Source organism: Haematobia irritans, chromosome 4, assembly GCF_050003625.1.
Source record: "Haematobia irritans isolate KBUSLIRL chromosome 4, ASM5000362v1, whole genome shotgun sequence".
Taxonomy (NCBI): Eukaryota; Metazoa; Arthropoda; class Insecta; order Diptera; family Muscidae; genus Haematobia; species Haematobia irritans.
This window is the reverse complement of record NC_134400.1, coordinates 56,897,418-56,919,282: the sequence shown is the minus strand read 5'-3', so window position 1 is coordinate 56,919,282 and position 21,865 is coordinate 56,897,418. Positions and strand designations below refer to the sequence as shown.

Genomic DNA, 21,865 nt, shown 5'->3' with positions numbered 1-21,865 from the left:
GTCAAATACAGGATATGGGTTAAACAAATATTTTTGTGGTCATATTTATAAGAACTGATAAATATTTACTTTCTCTCATTTATTTGACAGGAACCATAGAGTGTTTTTATGCAGTTGAAATGGGACTCTCCCCATGGTTTCCATATAGGAGGAAGATAAAGGTATACTTAGATTTTTTTTTGTTTTGTGTCAGTAAGGTGACTTCTTCAGGTTCTACTCTTTATGGGAGTTAGAATCAAGAAAATTGAAATTTTCATTGAAGGTGATTCTGTGATAAAAATTGGGAAACGCATTCTCGGACAATGTTAGTTCGAGCTTACAGTTTATTAAAAATTTTGTCGAAATTTTATCAAGTCGGTCGAAGAAATTTAAATACATAATGCATTAAACTCTTCCATGCATGTAATCTCTCATAAATACAAGTGTTGCCCTATTCTGCTGAGTAACTAATAATGCAATGGGTGACACCACTTGATGCGAAATGAACCACAGCTGAAAGAAAAATGTTGCGAAATGAAACATTTCATGCTAACAATTCAAACACAATATCTCTCTGGGTTATGTAGATTCAGATTGTGGTTTTGAATTATCCGGCCTTGAAATTCAAAAATTAAAGATAATGTCCTCCCCATCCGACTGTCGTCCTTCTCTTTATGTGTCTCCCATTCATCCAACTTAACCGGGCAGCCTCTATGGCCATTACGTTCTGTAAATTAACTTTGTTTGTGTCCTTGCTCTCATTGCGAGTTCATTTACGTTTACGTTTCCTCTTACTACCCTCTTACTTACAAACCCTAAGCCAAATATTTAATAGGTTGTAAAAATTCGGTCTTGATGACTAAACTTGAAATCAGACCGCTGAATCGTACTCAATGGTAATCTACTGCCAAGGGATTTATAGCTGAATGAAATGACTATAGAAAATTTTATTTCTATAAAAATTTTTGACAAAATTTTAGTTCTTTAGAAAATGTTGTCTATTCTTTATTTCTATAGAAAATTTTGTCGGCATTTTATTTCTTAGTTGGATTATTCCTCATATTTTGCAAAATCTACTAAAACATAAAGAATTGTACCTATCTACCAAACAGTAACAAATGAACCATTTTTGGTAGAACCATGGTTTCAAGGGCATAATTTTATTTTTGGATGGCGAACGTGGAACATGTTTGTCGCAACCAATTTGTTTTCTCGGAAATTATGTATCTGATTTCGGCAATCATATTTATGTTTGTTGTGGTGGAACTCTCTTAAGTTCTATAGTTGGTGGCCACTAACCGCATCCCTGTTTCCAAGGTATTTGCACTTTCATTTTTTCTAAGCATCAACATAACTGAAAAGTAGTCCTTTTTCACAATGTTATCCCTATACAGTCATTGACACAGTTCCATCCTCATCCAATGAGCAATAAGATAGCATCATACTTTTTGCGTTGAAAGTGCTTTATTTGTCTCTTTTGGTTTCCGGAGAATTAAAGTGTGTAATATTTGGTTGGAACAAAAGCTGTTATCGCATTAAGGAAACTTTTGCAAATATGTGAAATGTTCAAAACATTTTTAATTAGACTTGAGACATGAACTACATAAAAGTTCATATAATGCACAATGTAAATCTCATTATTAAATTCCCTATACAACATTGTGTTCATTTACGGGTAGAGAGTGAAAAGAGAGGAAAAAGAGATTTGAAGAATTGAGTTTTTATTAGTTCCCAAAAAAATCTATACAGTGAAACCTCTTAACAGTGGAAACCGGACCCTCTCAAAAGTGGACAACCTTCATTATACGTTTGATATATTAGTACATTAAAATTAACCTCTCATAAGAGGACACCTGCCAAATATGGACGAACTGTGGGTGACAGGGGGGTCCAATTCTGGGAGGTGTCATTGTATATATGTGTCACAGACAACATACCAATTGCAAATGAGGAACGGCAACTGGTCGCAGTTGGTCCTAGGGTGTTTACGAACTATTGAACATTGGGAACAAATCCATATTGGGAAGTCGTTGTCCTTCTGGAGAGGTTACCTCTTAGTTGCTATATGAAGATATGTCTATGAGTAAAAAATTATCCTTTTAAACTTATGAGAAACTAGTTGCCACTATTTTTCGTCTAGACTGAGTATATTGGTAAAAATAAAGGACTCCTACGTCTGTAGCTACTAGCAGCTTATTTGTTGATAACACTGTAACGCAATATTCAACTTTTTGGCTCCAATGGGAGGAGAAAAAAATTCTGGATTTTGCTAGATTGGTGAGCCTGTATAGTTTTGTCGCCAAATGCAATTTTGAGCACTCTTTTTTTTCAATTTTCGCATTGTCATAGCTAAATAAGCTGTGAAAATTTTTTTCAGTCTTCACCAAAGTTGTAGCTATTGACTCGGCCAACAAAAATGTGGAATATATTAAATCGGAAAAATTTAATCTTTATGCTCAAAACCCCAAAAATGTTCAAAAAATTACCACTTTTTTCCACCGATTTTTTTTTAGTTTGTCGTCTATAGGCGGCTGTATACAGCTCTTGAACCAGTGATGCCATGCGTAGGGAAAAATCCTTTTTTGTAGGGATTTTTTTCCTAAATTACATCTGTAGGGAAAAAAGGACAGATTTTTCATTTTTTCTACAAATGTAGGGAGTTTTTCCAATTTCCAGAGTTTACTACATTTTGCAACAAGAAGAGTACTTTTCCTTAATATTCCAAATATTTGAAGATCCAAAATAGATGGTAGTCAAAGCTTCAACGAATGGAATACGCAATTCTCCGTTAACGATGTTATTGTAATGATTTTATTTACAGCGGTAACGTTAAAAGATGTTTTGCATTGGTATTTAATTACAAATGCGAAAATATATTTCATTTGCAGGAATGAACGCTTCCATTAAGGTTCATAAACAGGTGATGGCTTCCTCAACTTGGTGCCTCTCAATATTTTCTAATACAAAGATCACTTGCAGTGCATATGCGGTGTGCATAAATGTAGGATTAAATATTATTACAATACTTATTCGAGCCTATTGGACAATAAGATTAAGGGAATTAGTACTATTACTGAAAAGAACTTGTCCAATAAGCTCGAATAAGTATTGTAATAATATTTAGTTTGAATGACTTCGACATTAAGCCGGCCTGCATTGGTGTCAGGCTAACATAAAAATAATAATATCTTCAAAAACTGTTTTACAACTGTTACATTCACAACAGTTTTTAATGTTTTCGAAAAATGTCGTCTAGTGAAGAAAAAAAAACCATTCCAACAAATTGGCTCATTGTTGAATTAAAGCGTTGGCTAGAGGCGGTCGAAAAAGACGATTTTAAATACCAATGCATTGCTTGTGGAAAGTTCGTAAATTGTAGAAATCAGACCTGAAGAAACACGCGGCCATTAAAGTCCACAAGAAAAATGTTGGTAGTGTTAAAAATGAGCAATGATGTTGCAATGTTCGAAATCCGAATAAAAATGTCAATATTCATATTATTGAACATTTGGTCCCTTTATTGAAGGATACTATAGAAAGAAGAAATTGAATTCATTATAAAATATTTGTCATTTTCTTGCAAAATTTGTCTGATTTTAGTACCGTAGGGAAAAATGTAGGGAAACAAATTTTGGGCGTAAGGAAAAAAAGGGAATTTTTAGGAGCCGCGTAGGGAATTTTCCAAAAACTTCCTGGCATCACTGTCTTGAACTATTTTATGAAACTATCAAGGAAATAAATGTTGCCTATTAGGAACAATTTTGTGATACCACCAACTCCATATGACCACTTCTTGATACGGATTTTGTCATACAAATGTGATTAATTTTCATTTTTAACAACAAAGATTTTGAAAAATATTCGTTTATTATGTTGTTTCGTAAAAACGAAAAAAATTAATTGCAAAACGGAAGAAATCAGTAAAAAAGAGTGGTAATTTGTCGACATTTTTGGGATTTTGAGCATGAAGATGACATTTTTCCGACTTAATATATTCAGCATTTTTGTTTGCAAAGTCAAGAGCTACAACTTTGGCGAAGAAGGGGAAAAATCACAGCATTTCTTGAGCGACAAAACTATAAAGGCTCATAAAAACGAACGGCAACCAATCTTGCAAAATCGAGAAATTACTTTCTCATCTAATCGAGTACTTTCGGCTGGGATACGTGATTTGTTTGTTTGGTGCCAAATAGTTTAATATTGCGTCGCATATAGGGTGATAATTGATGCACCATATATTTTCATCAAGAAGCTAGGATTTGTTTGGGAAAGCAGAAATTATTTTCAAAAATCCAAGAACATCTAGTTTGTCCAAAAATGCCTGTGTTAGCTTTTAAAAATTGTGCTGACTAAAAACAAATACACTAATCAGAAGAGTTTTGTGTCATAACTGTTAAAAAAGAACAATGACTAGTTTCCATCTCATAACCATTTTTTTACAGGAGTTATATTTTTAATAGGATTGTCGTCTAGCTTGATTCAAAAATTGTTATTTTATGAAATTTTTTTTTATCAGTTTTCGTACCGAAAATGTATGGAGTTTGGATAAAATTTTCTTACATGATTTTATATTATTATCTGAGACGTCCGTTACCTACTGTATAACAGGCAAATAATGAAGCTTATTACTTTCATCCACAAAAGGTACGTTTCTTGTATACATTTTGTCAACCACAACTCAAACAAGCAGAAATAAACAAGGACTGTGAAGGTGAACAATTTTACTTCCCACGGCAGAGAGTACAATAAGAAAATTGTAAAATGCATTTTTAATGGAATGAAATACTTGAAAGAAAAAAATCAAATCAATCTGGAAATATTTCTAATACTCACCAGCTGGATAATCACACTTAGCATCGCGAACAATCTTCAATGCCTTCTTGATATCAGCATCCTTGTCAATGAAAACGTGGCAAACACCTTCGGCATGACCCAAAACAGGAATATGCAAAGATTGCTGTTGAATATTTCTTACCAAATCTGAAGAACCACGAGGAATAATTAAATCGATGTGGTCATCCATAGACAACAAATCACTGATTTCTTCGCGTGTCGAAACCTATTTGAATCAAAATTATTTCAAATTCTAATACACATTGTTTGTCTAATTTATCTTACCAGGGACACAGCCTTTTCGGCACCAACTGTTGCCAAAGCCTCGTTGACCAATTCCATCAGGGCCTTATTACTGTGGGCAGCTTCCTTGCCACCCTTTAATAGCAAACCATTGGCCGAGGCCATAGCCAAAGCGGCAACCTGAGGCAGGGAATCGGGGCGAGATTCAAAAATGACCAATAGAACACCGATTGGAACAGTAACTTGTGTTAAATCCAAGTTCTCGGCTAATCTAGTACGTCTCAAAACACGTCCAACATTCTGCAAAATAGATAAAGAAAATACAAGTTAACAGATATTTAACAAATTTCTTGGAGACCATCCTTATGTTGAATGTCAATTTATCTCTGCTTGTTTGGTTATATAACAATAATCTGGAAAGATTCTTTTGATCACGGTAATTTCTTCTCGTTCTCTCTCTCTTTCTCACATTAGTATACTGTTAAAGATATAAATGGAGCCTGCATAATTGCCAAAAATGAGCAATTGGACAAGGTCTAGTAAGGAGACGCTGGAGGTACTATTGGACACAAATTTTCCTGAGAATCAGACGGGTGAACCATGTTCTGGCGGTGCCACAGTGGCGCATGCGGTCATTTCCTATCGAGGAAATTGGAAATAAAATGGGCGTTAAATAGCTTTGGACCATTCAAATCCCCCGGACCTGATGGAATTACTCCGGCGGAGTTACAAGCAGTGACTAACAGAATTATCCCCCGGTTGTCGGCGATATATACAGGATGTATCAACTTAGCATATATTCCAGGAAAGTGGAGGAACACAAAAGTCGTTTTCATACCTAAAGCGGGAAAAGCCTCTCACTCGAGTGCGAAGGATTTCCGACCAATCAGCTAAACCTCATTCCTACTTAAGTCTCTGGAGAGGATGATAGATATTTATTTTAGAACTAGCGTCGATTCAAGTTTGCTCACGAAACGACAGCATGCATACTCGAAGGGCAGGTCTACTGAGACCGCATTACATGATCTTGTCCGCTTTAATGAATGCTCACTATCTGTCCATGAATACACAATCGTGGCGTTTCTAGACATCGAAGGGGCGTTCAATAACGTCCATCCGAGCTCGATATTAAATGGACTGGCAACTCTGAATGTTGATCCAGGTATACTTAGGCTGATAGACGAACTTCTAATGAAGAGACGTATTTCAACCACACTAGGACAAACAAACATACAAAGGCATGCGACAGAGACACTCCCCAAGGAGGAGTTCTATCATGCCTTCTTTTTGAGAAATAATGTTCCAAAAAATGTTGGCATTAATATATACTCAGAGAGTCAACCTGCAATAAAATCCTTGGACTATGTGTTCCTTAACTCGAAAACGGCCATCGACTGCCGCATATCCCTCGAGATGACCGTGCAGTACAATATTCACCTAATATGGGTGCCTGGCCATAGGAACATACTGGCCAACTGCGAAGCGGATGAGTTAGCAAGGCTAGGAACTACCTTACATATTCCAGGGGAACTAGAATCTGTTGGTATGCCTGTGGTTACCTGCAAGCTCTTACTGCGTGAGAAGGCTGTTATGATGGCAAATGTTCAATGGGAGAATTGAAAGGGTTGTTACGACACCAAGCAAATATGGGCCCATTTAAAATTAAACCGCACACTAGATATGCTAGAGTTCTCAAGACGTGAGATATCACTCCTGATATCTGCTACAACGGGTCGCTGCTTGATAGGCGATTTTGCAAAAACTATTGGCGCAAAGTATAATGACTATTGTGTGAGCTGTCATGATGCAGAGGAAAAGGAATCAATTAAACAACTCTTGTGTGAGTGTCCTGCATTTTGTGTAAGGCATAAGCGAATTTTTGGGGCATATAGCTTTATATTACTGGCGGACCTGGAAAACGTTAACTTAAGCAGTCTCCTAATGTTTTTGGAACAATCTGGTTGGTTCAACAAAAGAAAATAATCGAGAAGGTTCAGCGGTTAAAACTAGAAGTGCCCATATGCAATAGATACTTTTAGGTAATGTGGTATCACATTGGATTGAATAGTCTAAGTGAACCTGAAACTTAATCGGGCTGCCAATTTAACCTAACCTACCATAGAGAAAAATCTTGTTGAGATCGCAGATAAAATATGAGATTTTGTACCAAATATGTACGGCCACATAGGGCTTATATTGGAGCTACATAAAAATCAGAACCGATTTGCAATTTAGCTCCCAAAGCTAGACCATCAGTTTTTTCTCTGGTGTCATATAAGGATATCGGAGTTATATCTAAATCCTCAGCGATTTCTTGCAAAAGGGATCGATTCTGAAATATTTGACTGGAAATGTGACACAAGTATGTGTTTTACTTGTGTCAAATTTCAAGTCAATGGACTAAGACTGCGGCCTAGACTTTACAAAAATGTTTCCACAGACGGACAGGCGTACATTACTAAATCGACTCGGGAAGTGGTCTCGGCAAACCGTACCATATGTCAATGAAAGTCTACTGCTGGTTTTTTAATACCTTTATTTAATATCCCAGCAAAAAAAGCTATGAAAATTTTCTTTTTGGATCAGAAATTGGTGCAAAATTGGCTCAGAAACAATGAATTTTACATGGGCTTGTCATAGGGGGAAGTCATCTTTTAAGCATCCTCTGCATTGATTTTGCATTAGATCTTCAAGTGTGATTTAAATATTCAATATTTCGGATTTTATTAAAAAAAAAATAAGGAAAAACAATAAAAAAATATAATTTCAAATCTCTACGCAAAGGCGTTTTGAATAATACTAGCAAATATTTGAATGTAAATTTCAATTCTGCCGAGAAATGGGTCAGTACACTTTTTTGGACATTTCCATTATTTCGTTTGCCTTTACTGTGTTTTTAAACGGTAAAATACAGAAAATTTTAATTTATTGCGAAAACTGAGTAAGACAAAGGATATTTATAATTCACTTCAAAAGAACTTCTGTGAAATGAAAATTAAATCCAACTCTAGAAGAGCATTTTGGATGTACGTTTAAACTACCCAGCAAACAAAGTTGGAAGTTGTTCCACAAACATTTCTTTTAAAGCGCACCCCTGAATACCCCATCAAGTATTTTCCACTTCCGATGCAGTCCTTTTGTTAAAGTGCATCCCGGGATCTCCTATCGATTTGTCTTCGCTTCCGATGCAATCCTTTTGGACAAGTCTCAGAAAGTACGGAATTAGGCCGTTTTAAGTGAAAATTTACGTTTTGGACAATTAAATTTCGCAAAAAAGAATATAAAATCAATAAAAAAGTAAAAAAAATAGAAAAATAATAAATAACATCTCAGGAAGTAGTTAGAATGTCATGCCGTGGTGTCATATTTGGTTCATGTTACAAACATTTGAATAAACGTTTTTATGCATCGCGTTCAATGGCGTTTGTGGCTAAGTGTGCTAAGCAGTTCAGTTATGGGGCCAACATACCCAGGTTCAACCCCCGGTGGAAACGAAGATGTTTTTCAATTTGAAAAATTAGTTAATAACAAAAAATTAACAAAAAATACTATTAAAAATATAAAAAGTGACATTGAACAAAAAAAAACACTTGTTTTTTAATCTTTTTAAATTTCTTCATCCAAATGAACTTCCAAGGCACAACTTCTAAAGCAATGCAAACGATCCAAAAATGGAGTACTTCCGTCCTATGACAAGCCCATGTAAAATTCATTGGAGATGATCTAAGGTTGCACTACTTACGGATCACAAATTGGGGATCCAAACTACTTTTTTGGAAGCTCTTTTTTTGCTAGTCAATGACTTACGAATAATTTCCAATTATTTTTTTCTTTGCCTGACATGTCTAACAGATAAATTATTTTTCACATTCTCTTTCCTTTTGTCATTCATTTAAGTTGATTAGAATTTTACTAATTAGCAAATAATAAAAATAACTGAGAAATCGATGTTTTAAAAATATTTAAAACTATTTCCTTACATCTATAGAATTTTCAAAACAAATAAATCGATTTTGCCAATACCACATTGGAAAAATACATAAACTAGTAACAATATGCATTACATTGCGGAAATGAAAGTATCCCAAAGGTTTCATAAATACCCAAGGGCGTAACATTACATTCGACTAGCAATATTTCACAACTGATATCTGCGAAGCCAACCCAAGTCATTGCTGCCTCACACTCCAGGGTGTAAGGATATGAAACTGGACCAAATATTAAACTGATATCAATGGGATGATACCGGAAATACATAAATCCGCCTCAACACCGAGCAAACGCTAGAAGGAATCGACGACCATGTCCAAACACGAAGAAACGGGAGCATACTCCAATGGCCACAATGATTTACAGAGTTGAGACACATAAGGAAGTCCTGCGGAAAAGTCTCTTGAAAATATGCAAGAACCTGAACTCATACAAGAGTTGTAACAGAATTTGGGGTACATTGTGTTTCATATTAAAAGGTGTTTGGTGTGCTTGGTTTGGATTTTTTTAACGGCGAGGCTAAAAATATTTGCTTTGAGGCGCAAAAATATTATCATTGAGGAAATGTTATATTTCCTTTTTTTTTAATATCTACATTGTGATCATAAACAAAAGTGGTCCATGATAGAGGTGTGCACATGGGTATTATTTCTGCACCCTCGCACGAAAAACTATTAAAGACTCACACATACTCGCTGGAGACTCATATACTGAATTTAAAAACCGTGGCACAACATACGAACTAAATTTATTTAATATGTATTCTTTAAAATATTATTAAATCATGGTTATACATTGTGCACTCACGCTCACGCACACTCACGGTGGAGAAATCTTATTCACGCAAACTCACGCACGATATTTTTGGTAGGACTCACGCACGCTCACGAAAAGAAAATTTGTACTCACGTACGAAAATCTATTAAATGTCGTGACTCACGAAAAATATCGTGACTCACGAAAAATGTCGTGACTCACGAATAATTTTATGAGTAATTTACCTATAGAACCTTACTGAAAATATGAGTATGATTAAAATCGAGAGTGTTATAAAACTTTTAACACTTAGGATGTCACTAAAATTATAAATGAAATGAACTCGTAAGCATTTTATATTCGTAAGCGGGATTATTTTCGTTACTCGTTACTCACACACACTCACGAAGATATTGTTTTCGTAAATCACGCTCATGCACGACATGCACACTCACGCCGTTATCATCAGCGTGACTCACGACAATTTCGTGTCACGTGCATACCTCTTTTTTACAAACTAAATCTAAACACAATTTCATGTCAATTTCATCGATACTACGAATTTCCATGTTAAAATTAGTGGATCTAATATAATCCTAGATATAATCACCTATATATGGAAAGATCTAACTATATAAGGATACATATAATTATATCGAACGCATTAGATCTAGGCCAATCTGATCAGATCTGATTCCATAGCAATTAGATATAATCAGATCTTACCAATTTTCGGATCTGGTCAGATCTAATCATGTCACAGTAGTTCTCCCAAAACTTTACTCGGGTTAACAGTTCAGGGGAAACCTCAATTTAGAAATTTGAGAAAATTTTCTTTGCCTATTTCCAGGCGCCAAAATTGTTTATATGAATGTCTATGCACAACGATAACACTGCCACTCTCATAGAGTCTTTATTGAGTCTGGTGTAACTGGGGCTTAACATGGGTAAAACATTTTCGAAACTATTTTGAGCTTTTCGTCCACACCAATTTGCCAGATGCCAATGCCATAAAACTTCTTAACATTAGGTTAGGTTAAGGTTAGGTTAAGGTGGCAGCCCGATTAAGATTCAGGCTCACTTAGACTATTCAGTCCATTGTGATACCACATTAACTAAAAGTACCTTAACATTAGGTCTGTTCGCGTACTTTTCCAGTAAAAACTAGCAAGAGAGTAAAAATGTATTTTACTCTTTTTACTGAAAAGTACGCGAACGACAACCAGTAACATTTAAAATTTCAGCTTCTAAAACATTAAAAAAAAACGAATCTGTTTTTTTAACTTCTAATTTTAGGTGCTGAACATGTACAAACAAAGTACCAGGTTTGTTATCAACAACTAGCTGGCAATGTATGCTGTGGTTTGCAAGATTTTACTGGGAGAAAAACTCTAGCAAAAACATGCAATTTCTCTATCTCATAACTGTCAAATGTTGTCTCGTAACTCATAACTGTTGTCGGGTTCTCGAACGGAGCTATTGTTTTCTATATTAGGGTGAGTGCAGCAAATGTGGTACAGGCTGGTAATGTGGTATAGTCGCTTTTTTCTCTATCTAACAACATACGAATAACTAAACCAAGCTGAATAGATTGTGGCTGTCAGAGAATGAAGAAATCAAAGATCTGTTTGATTTTTGCAACTCTTCCTTTGTGCCAGTTGAAAAAAAAAATCACATTTACCTGTGCTCGAATATTTTTTTTTTTGTGGTTCATTTCGTATTGTGTGAAGGTATATTTTCAATTTATTAATTTTGCGATGTAAGAGTACTAAATAAGCATAAAATGTATGCAATTGCCATACATATATTGGATTTATTTTTTTTACAAAAAAATCTACATGATGGTGTACCACATTACCTGCACATTTTATGAATTCGTGGTTAATGTGTTTTTTAATCAATTCGCAAATATATCCAAAATTATGGATTTCTTATTTTTCGGCCATAGTTGCGTGGATGGCTAATGTGGTAAAATCTTAGCCTCGTCGGAGAAAAACAAAAAATTTGGCTATCGAAAAACAAAGGGGCATTTGCTGTATTCACCCTATACGTTAGTCCATATGGAGTAGAGGTGTGCGCATAAATGAAATTTCACTCACGAAGGAATATTTTTACTCTACATATTAACACACGATATTCACATACTCTCGCAACGCTTAAAGCCCGACCCGACCCAGGAAAATTCTCGTGATTCACGACAAATCTCATGATTCCCTGCAGTTACTCTCAGTAATGCTGGTTACATTTCTAAGTGTTCCAGAGCTTCTCCCAATGGTTTCACCGCAATGTGAAACGCCGTTCCGATTCCGCTATAAATGAGGTTCCTTGTCGTTGAACTAAGCATCGAATTGGGCAACACTCAGTGGTAAGAGAGAATTTCACTACAATGGACTTAATAGTCTTAAGTGAGCCTGAAATAACGGTCTGTCACTATACCTAACCTAGCAATTAGCAAAATTAAAATATTGTTTACCAGTGAACCATCAAACAATGACGCTATTGAAATCTTGAGCATGATCAAAACAGGTGATTGAAATCGGTGAGCATGAATTTCATCGTAAAATGGAAGTTGTTTGCTAGTGTGATTTTTGTGTGCCTATATGTTATCTTACGCTGATTGCGAATTTCATCGTTAATGTGAATTATATTGTGAGCGTGGATTTCATCGTGAGTGTGATTTGGAAGAAATTTTACTCACGCACGTTCATTTTTGTTTGCCCCTTTTACACATATATCAAAGATATTGTTTAAAATTTCGTGTCACGCGCACACCTCTGATATGGAGTCTATGTTAGATGATAAAAGCATATTAAATAGCTACATAAGTCACTATATACAATTATCAACCGACATGGACCCATTTCTGCATGGTAGTTAGACATATACACCCTCAAAAACAATCGCTTCTCTAACATATGTTCCAAACATATTTTGCAGGAAGCACATATATTATTGGATATTGCCGAAACATTATTATGTTTGTTTTATGTGAACATATTATATGTTTGGAAGCATTTTGAGCCCAAAAATGTTATATGCTTGGAAGAATTTTCTCCCAAGAAGATTGTGCTCATTCCCTCACATAATTTTCACTTCCACGAAATTTTTAGTTCTTGGCACCTTTTTCTGTAATACAAATAATGTTGAAGAAATTATTCAATTTTATAATTTTTTAAATTTTACGTTTTGCCTGGACGGAGAATCGAACTGGGAACCAAGCAATTTGTAAGCCAACACACTACCACTGGGCTACGTAGCTGTTATAGTCACCAATAGACAATTATCGTTATAAGTTACATTTATATAGCATAGTTTGCAGCGCCCACGAGCCCATGCAAACATAACATTATTTAACAGAAACATACATTTGTTGGCCAGGTGGAGCAGTGGTTAGCATACGTTCCGATTTCTTTTAAAGAACCAAGAAAAAAAATTGTGCCCATAATGCCAAAATGATAAACAAAACACATGTCCACACATGCATAAAATGCTGCTCTCAAGACAAAACCACACGCTGTTTTTTTTCTTCAAATGTCTATTCTCTTGGTTCCGAATGTCTATTCCCTTTACTCCGAATACTCATTCTAGTATTCAAATTAAATAATATTTAGACTTAAGCATATCAAATTTTTGGCCTTATCATAAAACAGTTTTCGGAAACAACATACAAGCGGTTTCACAGAAATTGCTCTCTTTTCATTCTCTCGCTGTGTTATGTAGATATCTTTCGTCAACCCTCCCGGTTTCCATCTCTATTTCTTTCTCTATACTCTCTCTCTCTCTCTCTGAATAAAATATCACAACACATATATGTTTACTCGAAATTTGTAAATTTATATATGTTTACATTCACACATATTATTTTTATAAAACATTCATGCCCCAAACATAATATATTCTAACATATTAACATATGGGTCCCAAACATTTAGTGTTAGTTTAGGAACACTACATGATTGCACTTAAATGTATTGTGTTTAAAATTTGTGCCCTAAACACATTTTGTTTATATCGGAACATATGAAAAACATATTTTTCTAACAGTGTACTGACATTGTACACGAAATAGCAACACTTCGATGAGTTGCCAACGGAATGACAAAGTTGTTATACTCCCAAATATATACCCTATGGTAGAGGCTAAAAAGTTTATGTTTGTCTTAATGATTGGTGCTATCACCGGAAATCACCGTCTCCGGCACTCTCCTTTAAAACAAACAATATACTTAGTTGCTATTTTTTTCTGAGGGCGAAGACGAGTTGTCAAGGCTTCTGGGTGGAAGACCTAGAAAACTTGTTGAAGAACGCAAATATGACGGGGATGAGAGAAACATGACATTGAGGAATTACCATGGACTAACATGTTCTATGTATATATGAATTGGTGTTCCTATAACCTAACCTCACCTCTTTAAGTTTATTAAGCGAGCATGATTAAATATCTCACTCGAATCATTACCCATAAGTTTATAGATATTCTTTTGCAGGATTATTGTTCTAACACTCATATTTCGATGTGTTAGAAATTTCTTTTTCTCATTCTAAATAGAATACAACGTTTTGATTATTACCAGTATTTACCTACAAATTTCCAACTTATTGAAAGGGGAAACTATTTTCATTTGAAAAAATGTTGCCAAATACCACAATTGACTTAGAGAACGACGCTTATGTTATTCTGAGGCCAATATTATTCATAACAAATGTAAACATCGCATAGTTAGAAAGTTTAGTTATCGTTTCTTTGCTGGTACATAAAAGTTCAAATACTTTCTGGTAGGAGATCTTCTTATCAATGAACTCTTAAGAAAACTTTTTGTTGTCGCAACACAATTTCTTTAGGTAAATAATGAATTAATTATCTGGCACCATAGAATATATGGCAGCAATCTACATCACAGACCTAGGGTAACCACTAATTATAATGTACCGATATATATAAGGTGACTACAGTCTATAGAATTTTGATTAAAGCTTTTCAAGAGTCATTTGCATATATTAAAGTATACTCGAGAAATAAACAAGTATATACGGCCGTAAGTTCGGCCAGGCCGAATCTTATGTACCCTCCACCATGGCTTGCGTAGAAACTTCTACTAAAGACGGTCATCCACAATTAAATTACTTGGGTTGCGGCCGATGGCAAGGCATCTTAAAACTCCCCCGCAAAAAAATTTGGAAGTTCTTCCAAAGGCACAACTTTAAGAGCACTTCCAGAAGATGCACTCCCAATGATGTTCTTTATTTTAACTACAGAGAAAGTTCCTTTAATTAAATTTTTTATAACTTGGTTTTTTTCATACTTTTAATGGGTAATTTTTACTTTTTTGTTTCAAATCGGTTAAAAACAGAGTAAGAATTCATAAAATGGTACAAATCATTTAAATTTTGTCGAAAAAATGCTAAATACAATCTCAAAAACTTGTAAATTCTTTGAAAATATTTGAGGTCAAACGTTTCCAACAAGCGTTAGAATCCATTAAAAATTATAAAGAACTATAAAAATTATTTATTTGAGAAAATATCACAGAATTTTTTAATTTACATCCAAAACATTGAATTCGGATCACACCTAAAGAAGTAATGCAAATTCAGTGCAACGGCTGTTGAAATGGAGGACTTCCGTCCTGTGACAAGCCCATGTTAAATTCATCGCTTCTGCGTCAATTTTGCACGACTTCCGTATCCAAAAAGAACATTTTCATTACTTTTTGGCGACGCTTTTTTTGCTGGGTTCTTAACATCATCTTCTAAATTGTAAGTTAGTCCATGCGGTAGACAAAATAATGGTCGATTAAATATGTATATATTAAGTTCTTGACCGGTATATATAGGGAAGAAATATATTCGAACCGATATGGACTTTTGTGCGGCAATTATAGAGCCAGAATTAAAATATGGGGGTCGCATTATATGGGGGCTATATACAATTATGAACACGTGTCTACCAAAAGTGACAGATTTTTTACTGTTTGGTAGATTGGTAGAATATTGATGTTTTGGAAGATTTTGCAAAATATTCCCCTCCAACTCTGAAATGCTTCATAAATTTCCTATACAAATATTTTGACAAAATTATCTACCGAAATAAAATTCTGACAAAATTTTCGAAATATAAAAAAATTTTGACAAAATTTTCTATAGAAATACATTTTTCGTTTTTTGTTTTTATTGTTGGTTTGTACTTTAATCATATTTGTTGTTTTGATCTCAGCTTTAAAACCATTGCGTTGACTAAACTACAAGAGTAGCTTAACCAACAGAGGCAAAAAAGGTTAAACTACTCTTGTAGTTTAGTCAACGCAATGGTTTTAAAGCTGAGATCAAAACAACAAAAATAACTTTTTGACAACATTTTGTATAGAAATTATATTTTGACAAAATTTCCTAAAGACATAAAATGTTGACAAAATTTTCTTTAGACACAAAATTTTCTATAGTAATATAAAATTTTGACAAAATTTTCTATAGTAGTATAAAATTTTGACAAAATTGTCTATAGTAATATAAAATTTTGACAAAATTTTCTATGGCAATAAAATTTTGGTAGATTATTTTTGGCTCGAGTGGCAATAGAGACTTTTCTGTGTTACATACCATATACTCACAACTCTTAGAGGCTCGGCAAGCCAAATCTGGGGATCGGTTTATATGGGGGCTATATATATATTTAGGACCGATGTGGACCAATTTTTGCTTGGTTGTTAGAGACTATATACCAACATCAAGTACCAAATTTCAGGCAGATCGGATGAAATTTGCTTCTCTTAGAGGCTCGGCAAGCCAAATCTGGGGATCGGTTTATATGGGCGCTATATATATATATATTTAGGACCGATGTGGACGCATTTTTGGCATGGTTGTTAGAGACCATATACCAACACCATGTACCAAATTTCATTCAGATCGGATGAAATTTGCTTCTTTTTGAGGCTCCGCAAGCCAAATCTGGGGATCGGTTTATATGGGGGCTATATATAATTATGGACCGAGAAGGACCATTTATTGCATAGTTATTAGATACCATACACCTCATACCAAATTTCAACCGGATCGGATGAATTTTGCTCCTCATCGGTTTACATGGGGGCTATATATATTTATGGACCGATATGGACCAATTTTTGCATGGTTCTTAGAGACCATATACCAACACCATGTACCAAATTTCAGCCAGATCGGGTGAAATATGCTTCTCGTAGAGGCTCCGCAAGCCAAATCAGGGTGTCCGTTTATATGGGGACTGTACTTAAAAGTGGTCCAATATGGCCCATTTGCACTACCATACGACCTACATCAATAACAACTACTTTTGCTAAGTTTCAAGTCGATGGCTTATTTCGTTCGGAAATTAGCGTGATTTCAACAGAAGGATGGACGGGCATTCTTAGATTGACAGAATTTCACCACGATCCACTTTATGGGGTCTTACAGCAATAGTTCGATGTGTTACAAACGGAATGACAAAGTTAATATGCCCCCCATCCTATGGTGGAGGGTATAAAAGTCACTATGACAATAGGGATTTTCACAGTATATTCCGTTGCCAAGGCAACTGTGTCTCCAATTACCCTGAAAATTTTAAAAACAATTTTGTGAACATTTAAATTGCCTCGGTAATCCAATTAAAGGCTTCCTATATTTCTTCTTGAACTTTGCTTCTGGGGAATATTAGAAAAATATTCCATCCACTACCACTACAGATGTTATTCTCCAATAAAAATTTTAAGAAATTTGACTTTTTTCACAGCGAGATGTTCTTAGTTAACTGATGTAATGACAAAAGTTTTCCTAACTCTCTACATCAATCCATCACACCTTACATATACCTCCGACATAAAGTTACATTTATCGAAATGTACAGATAGTCCTCTGAAAATGCTGTAGACGATATATATGATATATGTGTGTTATAAAAAACATTGATCGAAGTGTAAATCATAGTGAAAAGTTTAAGAATTTTTGTAAGCAGAAACATATTCAATATATTGTTAACAAACTATTGTTGTAATGCTGTGACACATAAAATACAGACATTGTATTCCTCAAAATCATTCGCTTTTCGTTATGATTATGAAGCACATGGGAACTTCGCAGATCATACAGCTTTATGGCTTCTATAACCCTTACATTGAAATGTTGCTATAAACAGTCATTTTCCTTACTTTGCCACAGTTGGTATAATCCTACCAAAAATGGTAGATTGGTAGAACTCTTGATGTGTTGGTAGATTTTGCAAAATATTTCTCTCCAACTAAGAAATAAAATTTTGAGAAAATTTTTTATAGAAATAAAATTTGGAGAAAATTCTCTATAGAAATAAAATTTGGAGAAAATTTTATATAGAAATAAAATTTGGAGAAAATTTTTTGTAGAAATAAAATTTGAAGAAAATTTTCTATAGAATTAAAATATGGAGAAATTTTCTATAGAAATCAAATTTGGAGAAAATTTTCTATAGAAATAAAGCTTGGAAAAAAGTTTTGGTAGCAATAAAATTTGGAACATAAATCTTCTATAAAAGTAAAATTTGCAGAAATTTTCTAAAGAAGTAAAATTCGGGAAAAAAATTCTATAGAAATAAAATTTGGAAAAACTTTTCTATAGAATTAATATTTAGAGAAAATTTTGTATAGAATTATTATTTAGAGAAAATTTTCTATAGAAATAAAATTTGGAGAATTTTTTTATAGAATTAAAATATGGAGAAATTTTCTAAGAAATAACATATGGATAAAATTTGGAAAACATTTTCTATAGAAATAAAATTTTTAAAAAATTTTCTGTAGAAATAAAATTTTGAAAGAATTTTCTATAGAAATAAAATTTTGAAAAAATTTTCTATAGTAAAATTTTGACAAATTTGTTAATTTTTTTTTTAATTTCGCTAGATTATTTTTGACACAAGTGGCAAACGTGGCTGGAAGTACAGACTTCTTGAATTTTGAACTCCAGTTCACAGATTTCCTGTCATGTCGTTGGCTCAATTTTAATGAAATTTTCTTTGTGTATAGTGAGTCTGGATCATAATCAGAATAATTCTATTTGAACATAAAATAGCATTTGAATGACACATTACCATAGAGCAACCTGTTCTCGAACAGGCGTTTATTGCGCAGTGAAGCAAAATGAACAATGTTCAACATATTCCCCTTCATGATGTCGAGATGAAGGATGAGAGTAAAGTTAAAGTTTGGCTTAGATGAACAACAATACTTCAGAAGATATTTCTGCAAAAGTAACTTTCTACTTTTACAATTGAACTACGTGTAACAGCACTTGGGCTATGAATTGGAACCACTTTTAAAATGTTTACAAAATAGTTTTTTTTTGCACACCCTTAAATTAATAGAAAACTTAGTTTTATTAACGAAATGTGGTACTACAATTGAACCAATGAAGGCAATTAGTAAATATAGGTTATTGTAACGAATTTTCTATAAAACATCGAAGCAGTTTTTACTATTAAAAAATACTTTCATTACCTTTATAAAATTGTTTCGTTATGAATGCAAAAGTATCTTTGGCTCAATTTTAATGAAATTTTCTTTCGCAGCTTCTCACGGCATTTGTTTTGTTTTGCAAAACAATGATTGGACAATCCTGCGACCGCATCAATTCTTGTTCTTCGGAACAGATAATAGCGTTGATAACTACTATCGGTTATTTAGGGCCACAAAACCTGTTCGCTTGACCTATCGAATAAGTCGACTCACCACCAGCGCACTCTTGATGTATTCTAGAGTGATATGGATTTTGGCATTGGTGAAAATATCCTATCAGATCTTCACCTATATAAATACGAGTAGCTAACATATGCGATGATTTTTTATCTTTTAAAACCCACAATTGTTAACCGATCTGCCTGCAATTTAACACTACTATTCGAGTAAGGCCCATTTTATCATCTCCCAATTACGGTATTTTCTATAGATCAAATAGCTGATCACGTACAAAAAAAAAATAATAATAATCTATAGTTTATCCACCAGAGATTTCAATGACACTGAATGAAATATGAATGTCATTGTTGCCTAATGCTGTAGGTTAAGCAGGTTGAGTAGATATGATTTTTACATAAATACAGGATAATTCCCAATGGGTATAGCACCAGCTAGCTATTTATTAATTTGGAACAAGTTCGTGATATGAAAAGTGTCAAATTATTTTATCGTACTTCAATCTTCCGCAGTGATGTTGAGAACATAATCGTAAGCCTATAAAGATGACACAACTAAACTAAATTAAATTGTGATAAATCTTTGTCGCCATCTACACAGATTTTGCAATTAACAAAAATAATCGACAATATCGGAAAGTTTATTATACCCTCCACCATAGGATGGGGGGTATATTAACTTTGTCATTCCGTTTGTAACACATCGAAATATTGCTCTAAGACCCCATAAAGTATATATATTCTGGGTCGTGGTGAAATTCTGAGTCGATCTAAGCATGTCCGTACGTCCGTCCGTCCGTCTACTGGAATCACGCTAACTTCCGAACAAAACAAGCTATCGACTTGAAACTTGGCACAAGTAGTTTTTATTGATGTAGGTCGGATGGTATTGCAAATGGGCCATATCGGTCCACGTATACGTATAGCCCCCATATAAACGAGGCCTCTAAGAGAAGCAAGCATCCGATCCGTCTGAAATTTGGTACATGGTGTTAGTATATGGTCTCTAACAACCATGCAAAAATAAGTTCACATCGGTCCATAATTATATATAGCCCCCATATAAACCGATCCCCCGATTTGGCTTGCGGAGCCTCTAAGAGAAGCAAATTTCATCCGATCCGGCTGAAATTTGGTACATGGTGTTAGTATATGGTCTCTAACAACCGTGCGAAAATTGGTTCATATAGGTCCATAACTATATATATATAGCCCCCATATAAACCGATCCCCCGATTTGGCTTGCGGAGCCTCTAAAAGAAGCAAATTTCATCCGATCCGGCTGAAATTTGGTACATGGTATTAGTATATGGTCTCTAACAACCATGCAAAAATAAGTTCACATCGGTCCATAATTATATATAGCCCCCATATAAACCGATCCCCCGATTTGGCTTGCCGAGCCTCTAAGAGAAGCAAAATTCATCCGATCCGGCTGAAATTTGGTGCATGGTTTTAGTATACGGTCTCTAACAACCATGCAAAAATTGGTCCATATCGGTCCATAATTATATATAGCCCCCATATAAACCGATCCCCCGATTTGGCTTGCGGAGCCTCTAAGAGAAGCAAAATTCATCCGATCCGGTTGAAATTTGGTGCATGGTTTTAGTATACGGTCTCTAACAACCATGCAAAAATTGGTCCATATCGGTCCATAATTATATATAGGCCCCATATAAACCTATCACCAGATTTGACCTCCGGAGCCGCTTGGAAGACCAAAATTCATCTGATTCAGTTGAAATTTGGTACATGATGTTAATATATGGCCTCAAACAACCATGCAAAAATTGGTCGATATCGGTCCATAATTATATATAGGCCCCATATAAACCGATCCCCAGATTTGACCTCCGGAGCACCTTGGAAGGGCAAAATTCTTCCCATTCGGTTGAAATTTGGTACGTGATGTTAGTATAGGGTATCCAACAACCATGCAGGAATTGGTTCCTATCAGTCCATAATAATATATAGCTCCCATATAAACCGATCCCCAGATTTGACATCCGGTACCTTTTGGGGGAGCAAAATTCCTCCGATCTGGTTGAAATTTGGTGCGTGGTGGTAGTATATGGTATTTAAGTCTTTAGTCTTTCGTAGAAGTTTCTACGCAATCCATGGTGGAGGGTACATAAGATTCGGCCTGGCCGAACTTACGGCCGTATATACTTGTTTTTCCTTTCGAAATAACGATCAATTGACTAGAGTTTATGGGGAAATTAAATGGTCTTTACATATTATAAATCGACCTTTACTTAAGGTTTTGTGTACTAGATATTTGAATCGTATTTCAATATTTTCAACATATATACAAATTTATTCAATTTAAATATCCATAAATGAAGAGTGAAGTCTATCCGTGAACCAACTTGGTAATTAGTT

The 21,865-nt window shown here is 34.6% G+C and overlaps 1 protein-coding gene across 1 annotated transcript in view; it reads right to left on the bottom strand.

The window, feature by feature from the left end:
• P5CS (Delta[1]-pyrroline-5-carboxylate synthase) overlaps positions 1 to 21,865 on the bottom strand; it is a 205,535-nt gene that overhangs the window by 10,149 nt on the left and 173,521 nt on the right. Inside the window, exons 9-10 of the mRNA XM_075308092.1 lie at positions 5,098 to 5,355; positions 4,813 to 5,038 (exon numbers count right to left, since the gene is read on the bottom strand). Coding sequence (XP_075164207.1) covers positions 4,813 to 5,038; positions 5,098 to 5,355 — 484 coding nt within the window. The remainder of the gene's footprint in view (positions 1 to 4,812; positions 5,039 to 5,097; positions 5,356 to 21,865) is intronic.